The 19,381-nt window shown below is 43.8% G+C and overlaps 1 protein-coding gene across 1 annotated transcript; it reads right to left on the bottom strand.

Moving 5' to 3' along the window:
* Positions 1-497: 497 nt before the first annotated feature.
* NMS (neuromedin S) lies at positions 498-18,087 on the bottom strand. Its single transcript, XM_089894196.1, has 7 exons — positions 17,733-18,087; positions 14,340-14,395; positions 14,007-14,045; positions 12,372-12,395; positions 12,221-12,273; positions 10,097-10,474; positions 498-540 (listed from the first exon to the last, which is right to left on the bottom strand). The coding sequence occupies exons 1-7, from the start codon at positions 17,956-17,958 to the stop codon at positions 498-500; spliced, it is 819 nt and encodes a 272-aa protein (XP_089750322.1). The 5' UTR covers positions 17,959-18,087.
* Between the last annotated feature and the right edge of the window lie 1,294 nt (positions 18,088-19,381).

Below are 19,381 nucleotides of genomic sequence, written 5' to 3' on the forward strand. Positions count from 1 at the left end.
ACACTGCGTGGCATGTGGGACCTTAGTTCCCTGACTTTGGAAACACGGAGTGTAAACCACTGGACCACCGGGGAAGTCCCAGGAGACCCGGTTTCTACAAACTACTGGCGCCACAGTACTCCCGAAAGCCCTGCCGTCGGCAGTGACCTGAATCACTCCCCTCAGGGAGAAGCAGCGAAGCCCATGTCATGTTATGGTATCTCCCTGAGCGTATCTCCTTAGGCTGGTAGCTCCCTGATGACAGGATTGTTTATCATTTTGTTCCCTGTCAGCTTAAATGTTTTTGAAGGACTCTTGCCTGACTTTGTCGATTTCTTTCCTCTAGTCCCTTTCTACAAGTCATGTCCCTTTGTGTCCAGAAGGAGCCAGGAGCCCAGAGGAACAAAACCTCCCAAGCAGGTCGGTATTTCCCACAGCCGCATCCATGGCCACCTGGAGAGGGGCAGGATACTCAGAATGGACGTGGTGGCACCTGGCTACGTGGCCACCAAACTGCCCTACCCCTCGGCCCTCATGCCGGAGCTGGCCAGCAACAGGGCTCTGCAAGCCAAGAAGAGCAGGGCGACCGGTGCCCAAGATCAAGTCCAATCCCTTCCAGCGGGCTGTGCACAGCAAGAAGGAGCTTAGCAGGATGTGGGCCTTCATGTCCATCACCAGGATGGTGTCCTCCTTCCGCAGCTCATTCCCCACAACCTGGTGGAGAAATCAAAGGTCCGGACCTAGGAGTTCTGATTCGGGGGTGATCACACTCTTGGCCATGTTCGGTGTCATACAGCCCCTGTCTCAATGTAGGGTATATGCTGTGTTGCAAATGAGCGTCACTGCATTTTAGAACGTATTTTAGTTACAGGTATGTTTAGATTGAACCTAAGTGGTTACTTATTAGGCACATCCTGTGAGCTAATAAAAAAAGCAGGAAGATCGCTGCGTGCATGCAAGACCAAGGATATAAGGATGTCATGTCCTATTAAGTCATGATTATTCATTCTGGTTATTCAAACTGGGGTAATGGTGGTGGTTAACCATGTGTTCCTCTGGAGGAGGCTGCTGGGAAGGGATTGTCCATCAAAGACCATCTGGACTTGGCCTCCGAACACGCTGCACACGCTGCCAGCTGCCACAGTCTCCGCTGAAGAGGCAACAAGCACCTCCTGCCCTGGAACCCTACCTGTCTAGCCTCCTGCCATAGCCTCCTGTCTCCTCTGATGCACCCCTGCCTTTTGGCTCGCTGGACCTTTGGATCAGGATAAAAACCCCTCTTTATCCACAATCTCTTCCCTGAACGCTGTACCCCCTCTTCCCTCGTCTTCCCCGAGAAGCTGGGAAGGGGTTGGGGGAAGGGGCAGGGAGGCTGCTCAGCGTCCAACGGCTAAGAGTGATTGGCCAGGGTGGGAGGTACCCACGGCCTCGGTAGATCAGGCGCCCTGTGTAAAGTCCTGAGGTTGATGCAGACAGAGGCCAGAGGTGGCTCTGAACCCCCAGGAGTGTTCTGGCTGCCCTGGTAGGGATCTCAACTCAGCATCTCCACAAGCCTAGGGCCTCCCAGGAATTCAATTTACTGTTATTAATTGAGCACCTACTGTGTGTTGAGCATGCATTAAGAATTGTAGGTAGGGCTTCCCTGGTGGCACAGTGGTTGAGAGTCCTTCTGCTGATGCAGGGGACACGGGTTCGTGCCCCGGTCCGGGAAGATCCCACATGCCGCGGAGCGGCTGGGCCCGTGAGCCATGGCCGCTGAGCCTGCGCGTCCGGAGCCTGTACCCTGCAAAGGGAGAGGCCACAACAGTGAGAGGCCCGCGTACCGCAAAAAAAAAAAAAAAAAAAAAAGAATTGTAGGCATAGCACTGTCCTAGACAGTTGGGATCCATGCCCTCATGCCCTCATGGTGCTTTAATGTCTGCAAGAGAAGACAGACGACGAATCGGGAGTTAAAAGAATAATGAGGGGTACGAGGGTCAAGTACAGGTTACCGGGGGAGAAGGTCAAGGGAAATCTGCCTGTGTGGGTCAACAGAGCCCCTGGGGAGAAGCTCCTCGCTAGACTGGATTAGAGAAGGGTAGTCCCACAGCAGCCCCCAGGCCGCTTCCCCCAGCCCCCATGGTGGAGGAAGGTGGACCAGCTCATCCTTAGATAAGTCGATTGCACGCTCAGGATTCAGAAGAATTTCAAAGCAGTGCTTTACTTTGGGTTCCAGCCACACCTTCTCATCCTTTCACAGAATATTCACAGGCATGTTCAGGAATGGAGTCTCTTTACCATTTACTCATCTTCTCACCCAATATGGACCTTCATTTCAGCTCTCCGGGGCAGCTCCACACATCCACCCCTTCCTGCAGTCCCTAACCCTAACCCCTCCTCTTTAGACCCTCTCCCTTTCCTCTTCTGGGTAATCTGGTCCATGGGATTCCGCCTCTTTTCCGTAACCTCCAGTTTCAGCCATTCAGTTTATCATGTTCCACTCAGATGAAATGGGGAAGGGGGTATATTGGATCCTGCCGGTAGCGCATCAACCAGCCCCTGGCAGGCTTTTGCACAGCCAACATCCTTCTCCCCCTGGCATATCACAGCATTAGTACCTTGCTAGAAGAATCCTTTCCGCTTCCTCAAAGTTGAGTTCTGTGTTAGTCAGCTGGTTACCCACCAAGAATCCTTCTTCTCTTCTTCTAAATCTAAAGCAGCAGGGTTTTAGTGCAACGTGGCCCCCGAGGCCACATTCCCTGAGTGTGGGCCTGTTGCTGATTTCTCTCCAACGGAGGGGAGTGATGTTTGCCGTTTCCAGGCCTGGACCTTAAAACAATGCACGTGCACCCACCAAGCTGGAGCACAGACTCCTGGCAACCGTGCTTTGACGGTGCAGGGTCTGGGGGAGGGGCAATGATTTTCACCATCATGTGCCTCTCAACAGCTCAAAGAACAGAGCCGCTCCACTGATCTGGGTCATCCATGTCAGAACTGTAAGCTAGAGAGAAAAACGTATTTATTCTTCAAACCACAGTATTGTTTGGTCTCTTACTGTAAGTAATACAAGTTTCATTACCAAAATGTCTCTTTGTCTGGTAGTTGAGTGGGAAGGACCCTCCCCCTGTAAGAAGATACATTTTACAATGTTGTCCATCTCTTTAAATGCCAATTGAGCATAAAATTACTGCCCTGTGGGGACTTCCCTGGTGGTCCAGTGGTTAAGACTTCACCTTCCAATGCAGGGGGTGCAGGTTCAACCTTTGGTCAGGGAGCTAAGATCCCACATGCCTCACGGCCAAAAAAACAAAACACAAAACAGAAGCAATATGTAACAAATTCAATACAGACTTTAAAAATGGTCCACATCAAAAAAAAAAAATCTTAAAAAACACAAATTACTCCCCTGTGGCTTTCCTTCCCACAAACTCTCCTCACTCTTCTTCACCTGCTTCAGGTCAAGGTGAGTTTTCCCTGGGAAGATGACAAATGGTAGCTCTTCCCTCAACCACCCCTCCTCCGAGCCTGCAGACATATGGTCTACCAGCCGGCTGCCCAGAGCCCTAGCATCTCTGCAGCTGCTGTGCAGTGAAGCCTCTTCTTCTGGACTCTGCTTTATTACAGCAACCCTCTAAGTTCCGTTTCACCAATGTCTGGAAGGCAAAGACTAAGGCTATAAATAAAATAGGTCCTACTGCCTCTTCTTCAGGGTTTCTATTGGTTGTGACTTAATCTCTTGAGGCAAATTGATGGTTTTAATATTAAACTGAAATACCAAGAGTCAACAAAGAGATCATAGAATTGAGCAAAAAAAAATAAACCTTTCCAGAAGGCGTATTTTTCCAGCTCTTTGGATGGGGTTTGTTTGGGCGAGGAAAATTTGTTTCTTTCAGGTATTGAGGTAGACAAGATAAATACCTTTATAAAGACTAAGAAAGCCAGACAGTCTAAACATGGTTGGGTTTTTGTTTGTTTGTTTTTCTTTTGTTTTTTTGGCCATGTTGCGTGGCATGCAGAATCATAGTTCCCTGCAGTGAAAGTGCAGAACGCTAACCACTGGACCACCAGGGAATTCCCTAAACGTGTTGAATTGGAAAAGAATCTGAAACTCCAAGCAGAGGTTGGGTAGGGTCCCTGCTTAGCCTCCCCCAATTCATCCAGATCCCTCCTTGGCCCCAAATCAGGAATAGCTCTGGCATTCCTTAGCCATGATGAACTCCTGCTCCACTCTGACCTTGCACTAGGTATACCATCTCTACCTAATAAGTCAAGGGCTGAGAGGGTAGCAGTTGTAGCTTTGTAACTTCATGTGCAGCTCAACCTTGTACCCTCATCCCATCTCACTCTTTTTTTTTTTCCAGTTCAGTCTAACTTTAGTTTAAAACCATCAGTCTTTTAACAACATTCACAAACATTAACTGTCCCAGCACTAGAGGAAAACATAATGATGACAAGATAGTCTAGATGGAGGGACCCTGGGTAGAAGGTGTGATCAAATCATAAATGGCACCATCAATGTATGGAAGGCATGTAATAAGGTCTAAAGGGAAATATTTTATTAATTAAATCATGTATAAATAATGCCTTGATATTGCATTATGATCTGATGCTTTTAATCACTTCAAATGTATGTTAAAGTGTGATATTTTAATTATAAAAATAAATCCTACTCAGGACATTTTAAAGGAAGCTACGATACTCTTCATAATAGATCTAAAAATCACTCTACTTTGGTGTCTAACTTATTTAGTACATTCACTGTTTGTCTTTCATCATTGACTTGAAGTTGTTTTCTTTCTTCTTATTTTAACCATATTCTCCTAAAGGCCCAAAGTTTCAAACTAAAGGACTGATGTAAACAATTTCACGTGTGGTTGGGCAACTCGTACTGTGAAGACCCAATGCCTTTAAAATATAAAGTGAGGAAAACAATCTCACTCTTGACCTCAGCCAAGGGCTGATTCCGTTTCCCTGGGAGACAGCCCATTGTGGTGAAGAACTGTAGACATTGGAGCCATTTAAACCTGGGTTTGAATTCTGACTCCGGCATTTAGTGAAAGACCTATGGGCCAGCACCTCTATCTCACCCACTGGATCTTCGCGCAGCCCACTGTCTCATGGAAGTGGGCTGGCTCATCTCATCTTTTGTGACAGGGTCTACAGAGGGGTCTTAAAATATTCTATTTCAGAAAATAGGCTTGAGACTTATTGCAAAGGCTTATAAAGGTGAAAATAAAAACCAAATCCTAGAAGTGTGATGTCTAAATGACATTTTAAAAGGAGGACTCTTAAATTTGATGAGAAGCTTGAGAGCCTTCAAAGAAAGAAGGCTGAGTGCAGTGTAAGTTCATGGCATGTATCGTCAGGGCCCCTCCATACATCCACGCCCCTCAAATATCATTTATAGAGGAGGCACCTGAGAAGGTAAAGGCCTGAGCCTCACAGTTTCTTGAGGAGTCTGGAGTTGGTATGTGGAATTTTTTTGTTTGTTAGTTTTTTAATTTTATTGAAGTATAGTTGATTTACAATGTTATGTTAACTTCTGCCATACAGCAAAGTGATTCAGTTATACATATATGTGGGTATATATACATATATATATATACATGCTTTTTCACATTCTTTTCCACCATGGAATATCCCAGGATATTGAATAGAGTTCCCTGTGCTCTACAGTAGGACCTTGTTGTTTATCCAGCCTCTATATACTAGTTTGCATCTGCTAATCCCAAACTCCCAGTCTATCCCTCCCCCACCCCCTCTCCCCCTTGGCAACCACAAGTCTTTTCTCTATGTCTGTGACCCTGTTTCTGTTTCATAGATATATTCATTTGTGTCCTATTTTAGATTCCACACATATGTGATATCACATGGTATTTGTCTTTCTCTTTCTGACTTACTTCACTCAGTATGATAATCTCTAGGTCCATCCATGTTGCTGCAAATGGCATTATTTCTGTCTTTTTTTTGGCTGAGTAATATTCCATTGTGTATATATATATATATATATATATATATATATATACACACCACATCTTCTTTATCCATTCATCTGTTGGTGGACATTTAGGTTGTTTCCATGTCTTGGCTATTGTAAATAGTGCTGCCATGAACATAGGGGTGCGTGTATCTTTTCAGATTATAGTTTTGTCTGGATATATGCCCAGGAGTGGGATTGCTGGATCATATTGGAGTTGGTATACGTTAACTTAATGCTGTAACTTCGAGCCCTTGGTCAGCAATATAGAAGCAGCTCCCATAGGGCAAGTCCCTTTGGTACCATTTGTGTAACAAAACTCATCTTTGAAATGTAATTAGAGCCAACACTCCCTGAGTGCTCACTAGGTACCATCATGCTAAGCCCCATATGTGGACCATCTCCTCAGTCATCTCTAAAATGATGTGAAGGTGCTGTTATTTTTATCATGGAAGTGACCAGCCCACCATCCCCCAGCTAAAAAGCGGAGTCAGTATCTGAAGCCGGCCAGGCTCTCCCGGGCTTGTGCTCTCAACGCTCGACAATAACGAGATTGTCGGAACACGATAAAACAACACCAAAACCAGCACATTTTAATCATACATACCCTATTACTTAAAAAATATACCCGATAAGAAATAAGAAATGAAAATGTTGCGTCAATGCTACTTTATTTTTTACACAACTGAATATTCTAGTGAAGAGAGAGCAAGAGAATTCTCTTTAAATACTGTTCACAGAAAGAAATTTGATGTTTGTTCAAAACAAATGCTCAGTTGCCTCATCTGATCCAGACTCCCTTTGCCGCTGAATTCTGAAAAGAAAAAAGAAAAATGTACAGGTCAGATTGAATCATTATCAGGATGGAGATGAGGCCCAGGGTCATGTTATTATATAACATATTTTAAAATACCTCAATTTAGCATGTCATAAATGCCCATAATTGGTACTCATAAGGTTTGTTGCTGTAACTGATCAGGCCATTAGGTCAGTGTGAGAGCTGTGGCCTCAGGGAACATCTTTCTCAGTTTGGCCAGGGCGGCTATGCTCCCCAGCATCTGGACAGCTCTCTCAGGCACCTTGGGCTGCCAGGGCCCCAGTCGCTGTCAGTTGGTCCAGGGGCTCCAGGAGGGAGGCTGGGATGCCTCTGAAAGACAGTGGCCTCATGTCCCTGGGACCACATCAACATGAGAGACAGTGGTGGCCCAGAGCTGCTCATGTGCAGGGACTCGAACTGCCACAGGCCAGAAGCCAAGAAATCTCACCAGATTTCACCTCCAGGTCTCAGAGCATCATTGAATGGAGGGAACAGCCTGGCCTGGTTCTAATCGGAAATGTTCCCACTATAGAGAACTTCTCCCCACCAAGCATGCCAGGGTGGATTTTGCCTCATCACAAGGGCCAGGTGAGAAGTCACAAAAGCTGTGGAGCTTCTGTCCTCTCACAGCCACTGCTGGAGACAACACACCTGCAAAGAGCTGGCATGAAGCAAAGGCTGCATTGTCTGGGACAGTGCCAGGCTGCCGTGGGGTCTCTGTGATGCTGAGAGCAGGAAAGGGAGGGGGCAGAGGAACCCCTTAGGGGTTTCACATGGCCTCCCTTTCTTGGAACTATCACCCCTCTGGTTGCCTCTCACTGCCCCACGTCAGACAGATAACATTTGTTTGGAGGAGAAGAGCTGCAATGAGGCTGGCCTTGGACGATCCTACCAGGTGCTAAGGTCAAGGTTTCTTCCATTCCTTGGCTGAAAAAAAAAAAAGGAGCAGCTTACAGTACTGAGACCATACTGCCTGGAATCTCTTTCTTGGTTCCAGATCCTTTCTCTATGCCCTAAGGCTCTGTTCTCCTAACTGAGGCATTAGCAGCTTCCCTGGGGGCTCACCTGGAGAGCCCCAGTCACTGCTACTCTGTGGATCCTCTGGGACAGTGCTCCAGGACCCTTGCTGCTCCTATGGCCCTGACACTGTCCCTCACCCCACCACTCCACCCCTTAGCCTCTGTTTATGTGGCAGGACGATCCCTAAACAACGCATCACAGGACTTCTCATCCTAAAGACATCATGGAGACCCACTGTTTCTGCAAGTACTTTCCAGAAAACAACCACTAGTAGGGCATGCAGATTTAAAATGTGTACTTGGGATGTCATGGGGGTTTGGGGAAAGTATGACTGAGCCAAGTTAAACAGGTTGCTTCCTGCAGCACATGGTATTCTCTGTAAACCTCGGAGAGTGTCAGGTACAGTGTTTTCGATCGTATTTGATCTTTGCAGAGCATCTCTTAGCACCAATGACCACAGAATGCAGATGGAACCATCTGTGACTCTGTGACCTTTGCAAGAAGCTCCAAGTTCCCTGGGGAAAAGGACGCCTAGACTCCTATTTCCACTGTGATCGGGCCCGTGCGTTCCGGACTTTCAGGCTCTGGAACACGGACTCCGACTTTGGTTGGCCCGTGCGTCTGTCCATCAGCAGAACTCCCGCCTCCCGCCCCAGAGCTCCTCCCAGAGCCCTGGTGCGCGCAGCCCGTGTCCGCTGGACCCTTTCCTTTCCAAGCATCGAGTCATCCCCCTAAGGAAGGGTGAGAAAGTTCCCCTAATGATTCACCAGTTCGCCATGGGGGCCTGTCTGGGCTCATTCTGCAGTAACTCCATAATTGGGGCGGTAGGAGAGAATTGGGGTGAAAAACAGAGAAGAGGAAATATGCTTTACCCTGAAAAGGAAAAATGGTCTTTCCAAGGTGGCAGTGTGATCCTTCAACATAAAAACACAAACCATTATGCAACCACGCTGTGCCGAAGGTCTTTCAAAGATGTCTATGTTAGTGGTTTTCAACGTATGGTCCCCAGACCCAAAACATCAACAACACCTGGGGACTTGTTAGAAATGCAAAATCTCAGGTGCCCACTGAATCTCGGGTTGGGGCCCAGCCATCTGAATTTTAACAAGGTCCCAGGTGTTCATGGTGCACGGTCAACTTGGAGAAGCACAGATGCTGCACCCCTCCCCAAGTGTGCACAACTGGCCTGTGGGCCCCTGAGCCAGAAAGCAAATCTCCAGGGGCAGATGGCCCCAGGTGACGCATCTGGAAGAACAGAGACGAAATAGTGCCGTCCAAGGGCATCGCTCCATGATTCCTTTCTGCTCCAGGACAAGCCCAGGAAAACCCAAAATTAGATGCTCAGCCTCAGAGAATTTTAGGGTATAGTGTGAGGCCAGTTCTTTACAGAAGTGATCTAAAGGGGCTGCAAGGTGGCCTGGCTTCAAGCACTCCCCCGTCCTTCTGTCTTTGAGAAGTAGATCTTTTTTGGGGGGTGGTGCTTGCTCAGGGCTTACATACCTTCTTGGTAAGATGCTCTGCAGCAGCTCCGGAATCCTGTGAAGGAATGAGGCCCAGGTTCATCTAATAGGAAACTCATCCCCGAGGCTTGCAGTGTACTGTGACCCTGCCCCTCCCTGATTCCATTCTAAGGTAGCCGGAAGTCAGATGCAAAATGCCTTTCAAGAAAACAGCTAACTGTGGAGCCAATCACAATTGTCTGTTCAGGAAGGCAAGTGTGTTTTCTTGGTCGGGTTACCCTTAGGGTCCAGGACAATGTTAAACTTGCTTCTTCTTCCCAATAGCCTCGACTTGAAATTGACTCCTGGTTTAGGCAGATTTTCAAGGATATGCCATTTCAGCTTCTTCAGCTCATCTTTCCTTGTGGGTCTGGCCCAATGGTGGAGGCAGACTCAACCTGGAAGTCTGACACCAGTATCCAAGCAAACTGTGGCCTGCGCTTAGGATGACCAATGGGTTTCTCAGGAAGTGAGCGATTTTCTGGGGTCTTGGCATTTTCAGAGCTAAACCCAGGAATAGGAACGTCCTGGGCAAACTGGAATGAGTCGTTCACCCTACTTGGACTCACAGTGTCCAAAAATTTGTGTTTGTTTCTTTGTTCTGCTACCACGCAACAAAACCTTGATGGACATTTTGAACAGGTTCAGCTGTTTTTGAAACTAGTCATTTCTAAACTTAAATTTTTTTAATTAAAATTTTTTTTGTTTTTTTAATTTAATTTTATATTAGAGTATAGTTGATTTACAATGTTGTGTTAGTTTCAGAGCTTTGTTTTTTTTTTAAGAAACGAAGCTCTGCCATAAGAATAAAAGGGCAGGTGGGACAATGGGAAGCAGAGTATGTGATCAAGGCAAGTGTCCATGTCATGGGGAGGAAGAGGAAGGGGCAGGGAAAGTGAAAAAACAACACGAAAACTAAAATGGGAAAAGATGAAGAGCGCAGAGGAGGAGCCCATGGTCACGGAGCTGGACCACAGCCCCTCTCCCCCATTCCCTGCCCTGCAGCCACCGTGTGGAGCTTGTACAAGGAGAAAACACCAGTGAGCCCAAAGGGGACAACAGGCATTCACCACGGGTAAGTGAACTTTTAGTGGCATAAAAATATGGTGGAAGGAACAAGTACGTACGTGCTGCCGAAATCTTTTCATCCTTTGGTTGGCGAGCTTAGCAGCCAGATGCATTAGAGAATGCACAGGAGGAAACTGCGGCAAAGAGACGGTGAGGGTCAGACAGCACCGGGCCCAGGCCCAGGGCTATGTGCATTCCTGTCTGCTCACTCCCTTACAAATGGGTTTAATTTTCAGAGTAAAATCCATTTCCAAGCCTAAGCCTGAAATTTTATGATTTCAATAAAGAACCGCTTGCCTTGCTAGCACATTTCATTCCAACACATCACTCAAAAATATTCCCTTAGGGTAAGACAGACTTGTATCTGCCTTAATCCCAAACATTCTGTCCTTCTAGTGTGGAGTGCATCGTCCCAGATAAGCATCTCCATGAAGATCCTCTCTGGCTCCCCAGGTGTGCTCTCCTTATCTAAGGGATGATGTGGAAGGGCAGCATGCATAACCACCGCCCCCATTCATTTTATTCTCCTGTATGTCTCATCTGTGACTGCCCGCACACACTCAGACATACATACCCTGTCTTATCTAGTCCTGTGAATCCTCCCTGAGTATTTCAGCTCAGAGTAAAAGTTAATTCGTGTCACAGACACGGAGTTTATCTTTTCCCTTCCATTTTCTTTTTTTTTTCTTTTTTAGGCTAGAAAGAATCTTTTTTTATTGAACTATATTTGATTTACAATGTTGTGTTAATTTCTGCTGTACAGCAAAGTGACAATTATACACATATATATATTCTTTTTTTCATATTCTTTTCCACTGTGGTTTATCACAGGATATTGAAAATAGTTCCCTGTGCTCTACAGTAGGACCTTGTTGTTTATCCATTCTATTAAATGTAATAGTTTGCATCTACCAACCCCAAACTCCCACTCCATTCTTCCCCACTCCCCACACCCCTTGGCAACCACAAGTCTGTTCTCTATGTCTGTGAGTCAGCTTCTGTTTTGTAGATGGGTTCATTTGTGCCATATTTTAGACTCCACATATAAGTGATATCATATGGTATTTGTCTTTCTCTTTTCCCTTCCATTTTTGACCCTTCTCAACTTGCAGTGCCCATGGCCTGTCCTGATACTATTCCCATCCTTACCCGATCCCCAGTACTAAATCTATACTACTCTTGTGTCTTTGCCTCAAAGGGAAAAACATTTTGCTTGGTACTTGTTTATTTTAAGGATCTTTCTGAAGACTTGGAAAGCCTTGACTATATAAACAAGTGACTTTCTAATAGTAGAATTTCAATCACTCTGACTGGATTGATTCTATGACCTTCCCAATATTCTCCAAATCATACCCTGCAGAAATTCACTTCAACAATCTGTTCCTGAGGGTAACTCCAATTTATAATAAGAGAGTTAGAGGCGATGCTTTTTATTCCCACAGCCCATACACACTGTGACAGTGATGAAAGATGCACACCCACAGGTCACTATTGAGAATGTGGTACTTCACACTTCACAAAGCGCTTTTCAGAATTTAAAACACAGAAGGTAACATGGAGCAATGTAAATAGAGCTCAGTCTTTACCAGGCTTCTTGTACATCTGTTTAAGTGCATAATAAAAAGTTATTTCTTACTAATTTTTCCTTTTCTGTAATTATTCTCTAGCTTTTCAGATCTGTCAACCTCCCCCAACCCCTTCCCCAGAGAGGGAGAGAGAGAATCCCTGCAGCCCCAGGAAAAAGCACCTAGAAAGCTATTACCCAGAGTTTCTGGAAGGCCCCTGTTTTTCTACTTATCTGCATATATTAAACGGGAAAGGACAAAGGCGTGCAGAGGAGAATGACTTTTACAGAGAGATGATTACGATAAAATACTGATCCCGGCTTTAACTGGATGCGTTGGCTTCTGAGTTCTGGAGTAATGAAATAAAAACTAAATAAGAGGGAAAAAAAGGTTGATTTTAATTCTAAGCATCACTTGCTGTAAATGTGGTAGTTGCATGCTCTTGTTACTAGGCTGGTGGTACTCACCCTTTTGTATATGTCTTGATTATCCTGGAAAGAAAATGATGAGGGTAAGTCACATGGAATTTTACTGGGGCAGGTTTCCAGGAGAAGTTACACCGGGGACCTTCCTGATTTACCTGAATATTATGAAATAAATTGGCATTCTAAAAAGAAATCCATTATACAAGCTTAATAAGACTATAGTTGATGCAGAACCTTGCCAAAAGGAAAGTTGCCAGCGATATCATTATTTTAAAACTTAATCTTATTTTACCTTTTCAGTCTTCAGGGGAAAAACATACTCTATGATGCATCGAAGCAATACCCTAATCAGTTCCCAGATAGCCATCTAACTAAGAGGTGGGATAAAATAACGATTGCAACTTTTAATTTGCTGCTGGGCATACCCTATAATTCAGTTTTCTTAGGGTTGGTTCATATTGACCAAATTTTTTTCCCTAAAAGCTTTCTACATGAATCTTCACTGTTCTTGCAGAAAGTCCAGCTTTTAATTTCTAAATCCTTGTTAGAGCACCACCCTGTTCTGTCTGCATGGATGACAGCCCAGGAAAAGCTGTACTGGCAGCATATCCTACTCAGAGAGGTACTGTGAATGATGTTGTAAATATCTCGTTACTATTGATCTCATCTCATTTACATCTAAACATTGTTGAATCAGCTCAAACTCCAATCAAGACAGAAATGAAAGTTGTTAGTAACATGTCTAATTTTGTTGCTGTGAGCAACTTCCTACAGACTTTGTGGAGGGTTTCTGCAGTAACCAATACTTACATATTCTCTCTTTCTCTCTTTGTTATGCGTGTACATGTACCCACATGAATATGGGCACACACACACACACAGACACACAAAATAATGAACCAAAATTACTCATAGCAGAGGCTCAGTGGACATTAACTTTCTGTTTCTTTATGATCACCATTTCTAAATCAGCAGAAAGTATTTACTATTTTTACAACTTCCGGTCTCTTTGTCAGCATCTGTTCACAGAAGTGTGTGTGTGTGTGTGTGTGTGTGTGTTTGTGTGTGTGTTCTGGACACCTATTGGGCAAATATTTTTGCCCAGTAGGCAATATATTTTTGTTATCATGTTCATCAACTTTATACCATTACTTTTCAAGCCCCCCCCACAAAATAACCAAGGAATTTGAAGATGATTTTCCAGGTGATGAACACCAACTCTCAAGATTTCATATGCACCTTCCTTGCTTTATTTATTTTTTTTCTTTTTAGAGAAAAAAATATTTTTAAAATTTTATCTATCTATCTTGGAGACTACTTCCCCAACTAGAATATAAGTTCCATGAGAGCAGATAATTTGGTCTGTTTGGATCAATACCGTATCCCCACCTGACGTGTAATTTTGTGTATATACGTGATTGATATATCACGTATATCACGTATATGATATGTATATGTGATTATGATCCTTATAAGAATGCAGATGATGGTCATTTATATTTAGGAGATTCACTCGTTATTTCCTATAACTGTATTCTTACACACACACTTACACGTGCACGCAGAATTCTCCTACAGGTAACAGAAGAGTGTGCTTATTTACAGATATCAATTATGGTGTAAGCAGGTGCACTGCTATAAATAAAAGAATTACCATATGTATATTAATTGTTTTACCTTAGGTTGTCTAGAAAGAGTTGCCCGATATGCCAGCCGCTAAAAAATGAGGAAAATGAATCAAAGATAAGTACAAATCCCTTAATCAATAGAATTAAAAATTAAATCCTAAAGTTGCCTCATTTATGAACGTTGCATTATCTTCTCACACAGTGGCCATAAATTTCAACGCAACTCCCAAGATGACTTAAATGAAGCCATGAAAATGAAAACAGTGCGTTTCTGCTGCAGCCAAGAATCTGATCTTAAAATAGTTTCAAGTGAACGTTATCCACTTGATAGTTTCAAGGCCAAGGCTAAATAAAAATCTCACATTACTGAACAGTGGTGTACCTCAAGCTTCACAATATCCAAGCCATCTGGAGGATCAGCTAAAGTTCGAGGAAATCCTATTGTGAGAAATCATAAAAATCTCTATTAGGAGAAAAGAGGTTGTAGCGTTAACTTTTTTTAAAAAAATATTTATTTATTTATTGGCTGCATCGGGTCTTAGTCGCAGCACATGGGCTCCTCTCTAGTTGTGGTGCGTGGGCTTAGTTGCCCTGCAGGAGGTGGGATCTTAGTTCCCCGACCAGGGATCAAACCGGCGTCCCCTGTATTGCAAGATGGATTCTTAACCACTGGACCACCAGGAAAGTCCAGCATTAACTTTTAAATCTTTACCATGAAGAGCACACAGCGATTCTATTAATACCATGTTGTTAAAAGGATTGTTAAAGAAAACACACTTCTACCTACCACTAGCAAATCTGAGATTTGTACCAAAGTTAATTAAAAATTGCATGTTTTTTTATTTACCAGGAGTTAGCAGCACAAGAGTTAGCAAGTTAGGAGAGAGGGAAAAAATTACCTAGTTAACAACTTAATTTGTATTTTTGAAATGGAGCAGAGCCCTATGGTCCTTGCCCCCTCATGTCCTCCTCCTGCCTTTTGTCTGTAGAAAAACTTTAGCCAAAAGATAAGTTTAATCCAAGAAGTGAGAAAATGCAGAAACAAAAGAAAACATTCCCAAAAGACTAAATAAAAATAGTTTAGTCAGTAAGCAAAGTCAAGGACCTTTAGTTCCTTCTCAAGGGCTATAGATAATATTCTGAGCCATATCCTGTGAGCTGTCTTGTAGATACTAAAACCTCCATCAGGTGGAAGAAGTTAACTACACGCTGACCAGGCTGTAGCCATGACATAAGCTGCCACAATTCTGAGAACTGGCCTCAAGGAAATGGGAACAACCCGACCCGAGAACTGAAGATTAACTATACTTAAAACAATCAAGATGATGCTGGTCAGACCACCACATGGCCAATTTCAAGATTACCGTCAGAGCTGACTGTGCTGTTTCTGCAAGTAGCCCCCTCCCTCCATCTATAAAAGCTCTTGCCCACTGATTTTTTGGGGGGGTCGTGGCTGGGGAGTCGGCCTTTGGACAGGCCTTTGTCCACCCCGCTTTATTGCCAGCACCTGACATAAAGGAAGCTTTCCTTTCCACCAACCTTGCCTCTTTATTGGCTTTTGAGTGGCGAGCAGCTGGACCCCACTTTTGGTAATATTTTGATGGAATATATAAGGACAGGATATCAAGAGATGGTGTCAGTAAGTATGTGCATCAGAGTCACTCTTGGAACTTTTAAGAAATACGGATACCTGTCTCTCTTCTTCGTCAGACGCTTCAGGAATAGGGATATGGGGAAGGTTGCTACTGGTAATGAGCTGAGTAAGTACTGCAGCTGAACCCTATACCGGCCAACTTTTATCTGACCTAGATGAAGTCTTCATCTCATTTGCATGTAACACAACACTTGGAGGAAAAGCTAATACTGCAACTGAAAGAATCAACGGGATATGTCAAAACTAAGAAGATGAAATTAAATGGGATAAATATAAGACCCTGAATTTAGATTTTAAAAATCTGAGACAGGGAATATCTGGCTCAAGAGTAGTATTTTTTTTAAAAAAATACTGAGTGATATATTGCTCCCTGCCATCTCACTATAAGCCAAGAAAAAGCTGAGGCAATCTTGTGCTGGATTCAAAAGATAGTGTCCCAACCTTGAAAGGTAATAGTCCTACTTGAAATGATAGGATTTGTTGTGAGTTAAAGGAACTGAGCACAGTTTTCTTTGGCAAAGGGAAAAATTAGGAAGTGTGTGTTAACTGCCGTCAACTGGTTTGAGAACTGTCATAAGAAATATTAGTCTTGGGCTTCCCTGGTGGCGCAGTGGTTGAAAGTTCGCCTGCTGATGCAGGGGACGCGGGTTCGTGCCTCAGTCCGGGAGGATCCCACATGCTGCGGAGCGGCTGGGCCCGTGAGCCATGGCCGCTGAGCCTGCGCGTCCGGAGCCTGTGCTCCACGACGGGAGAGGCCACAACAGTGAGAGGCCCGTGTACCGGAAAAAAAAAAAAAGAAATATTAGTCTTATTCTGTATATCCCCAAAGGGCAGAACTAGGGCTAGTGGTTAGAAGTTGCATGTGATCAGATTTCAGCTCAGTGTAAAGAAGTTTGTGATGATTGGAGCTATTCAAAAATGAAAAGAAATTCAAACCAATCTTATAAGGAATTATTAAGAGGTTCTGTGCTAACACTATAATGATAAATACCATAGGGACCTTATCCTCAGGGAACAGAAAATTAAATCGGAAAAAGAGGGAGGTGGATATAAATATATAGACAGATAAATAAAAGGTAGTAAGAAATTTCCAAAACAAGTTTCTATTGGAAACCAGGGGAGGCAGCTACTGGCTGACTTTGGCTGGTTGTGAGTTGGGTGTCACTGAAAGTAATCAACTAGGGAAATCATAGAGGCGATCCCTGCTCTCCTGAGAGTTTAAACTAGATGACCTCCATGGTTCCTTGCAATGCCTAGGCTTTGTGATTACACTACAGGACATGGCAAAACAAGCATGCTATTTCAAACATATTTTCTATTTGAATATATTTTCAAAGATTTTCTACTCCCTGAAACCAAAATTCTAATGGAAAATTCTAAAATTTTGAAATAATCTGTGTTTCCAGCTGGAGCTTCCACCTCATCCTGCATCATATAGCGAGTTACCTGGAGATGGGTAACAAATTTCGACTAAGGACCCCATACCCAACCCCTGTTCCCTACAGGGAACCCCTGTTCCCTACAAAAGCACTGGTACTCAGAATTTGGTGAAGAGACACCCGCGTCCAGTCAGCACCTCGGACAGCGCCCAAGCCTTGGAAGGCATGGGGCCTCAGCTGCGCTCCCTGGGCCTCTGCCCCCCCACCCAACACCCTCACCTTCCCCGCCAGACCCACAGGAGAAGCTAGGAGAAGATTCCCTTTCCCTATGCCCGCTCCCACACCGCCCTTCTCCAACTGTTCCTCAATCCTCAGTCTTTGGGACTTTAAGCTCGTCTCTGCTCTCATCTCTTCAGAATTCCAAGAGCACAAATGGCTAACACGTTGGAGTCCTCCCCCGACTCATATTCCTCACAATTTCGGCGGCACATCCTGGGGCCAGCCCTGGGACAGGAGCTGTTTAAAGGCAGTTCCACAGGGGGAAGTAACCTCCTTTGGTAAAAGGCTGCGGCATCTAGCTCTGTCCATCCTCTTCGATGGAAGCCATTTCCAAAGGGTAGAAATGAGGGTAGGTGAGGGAACCAAGCTAGACTCCCTCCAGAAGTGCCCTGAAAGGTCAAGGTCTGTCCCAGTCTTCCTTAGAGCTCAGGCCAGCTGGGGTCTGTTGAAGGGGTCCCCTTACCTGAGGAGGGAATCTGTAGTAGGCAGAAGCAATAAATGGCCAAAATGGATGGGAATTGGGCAAGAAGATGCTTCATCTTCAAAGTGCGGTTTCTCTTTGCTGACCACAGATGTGTTCTGCTGGGATAGGAGTTGAGCATTTCCCGAAGTTCCACAGGCAGAGACAACACTGCGTCTGGCCAGCCCAGTGGAGAAGGTGCCTTTATTTGCAACGCCCTGAAGCCCATTGGCTGAGCACCAATTAGCTTTGCGCAGGAGGACTCGGCTTTTCTCGTAAATGTCGTGCTGGGCCCTTATTTGTAGAATTATATCCTCCTGGTGTAGGCATTGTAGAGTCACCTTTTTCAACCCAGCAATAAAAATAAAAACTGGAGAGTCATAATTGTTATTCTATAGTGGTTTGAGATGCATTTTTTTGAATCAAAAAAAGGCTTTTTCTCTTTTTTAAATCAAATCACTGGATATAAATCTGTAAACTCTTGGATGATGAAGTCTTGTTTTATAAGAAGCTGTTTATTCTCCACCATTAACAAAGGATGTTTTATAGTCTTTGGTGCATCTGAGAATGAAATTTGGAATCCTGAATACAAAATTAGAAGAAATTCAGAAGTTCAGTTAAGGTTTTTAAAAAATTAATTATGGTTAGGAATTACACTTCTTATGGTTTCTCCAGATTCATTTCTATGAACAAGTTAAATATTTCAAATTTAATCAGTATTCAAGAAAATATGACAGTGTTTGATAGTAATAACAAAATTACTCCATCTACTGAGGTCCTATTTAGGATTTCACATAGGTTATTTCATGTAATTTTGCAGAAAACCTATAAGGAATGTATTTCTTTCCTAATTCCATGAATGGAGAAATTGAGGCTGGGAGAGATTAAGGAACTTGCCAAAGCCACCAAGCCATCAAGGATGCAGAGAAGGGATTTGGACCCAAGGTCACATCAGTAAGAGTGTGGGATTTTAGTTGATATGTTAATTTTTTCTAAAAAGAGCCTCCTTAAGATTGGATATGAGATAGAAAGAAGAAGGAAAAAGAATGAAGTGAGCTGACTTGCAAAAAGTGTAACATATACAGCATATGCAAAATAGCTTTAGGATTTTTTCCACCATGCATATCTTTAATTTTTGCCTTTAAGGATTAGGAGAATAATTTTTGGTGGAAGTTGCTCAGAATGGGCTATTTATTTATGACTTAAAATGTGGTATTTTGCCAAAAAATTTCTAATTCATAACAGAGCAGGAATTATAAACTATAGCCATAATTTTAGCCTACTTCTTTGAGCCAGCAAGAAATAGAGATTTCTATTTATTACAGTATTTACCACTTTGGTTCAAGGAGAATAACCAAGGCCTTTAAACACCACAGAGAGATGATGTCTTTTGTATTAAAATACACCCACTGCCTAACAGCAAGTCTCTACTGAATGAAAGAAAAAAAGTGAATGATTGCTTTTTGAACATAAACGTTTTATCTATGTCTTATTGAATGGACATTATGGACACAAATGGACATTCTAGACACAAAACACACACATAATAGCAAAGATTTGTGGCAGTTCTACAAAATGTCAATCAACAAGTACTTTTTGAACATCTGGTCTGTGTCTACCAGTGAACTAGTGCTCTATACATAAACATACAT

Source organism: Delphinapterus leucas, chromosome 13 (genome assembly GCF_059928025.1).
Source record: "Delphinapterus leucas isolate spDelLeu-1000000601 "Yukka" chromosome 13, BTC_Dleu_Yukka2, whole genome shotgun sequence".
Taxonomy (NCBI): domain Eukaryota; kingdom Metazoa; phylum Chordata; class Mammalia; order Artiodactyla; family Monodontidae; genus Delphinapterus; species Delphinapterus leucas.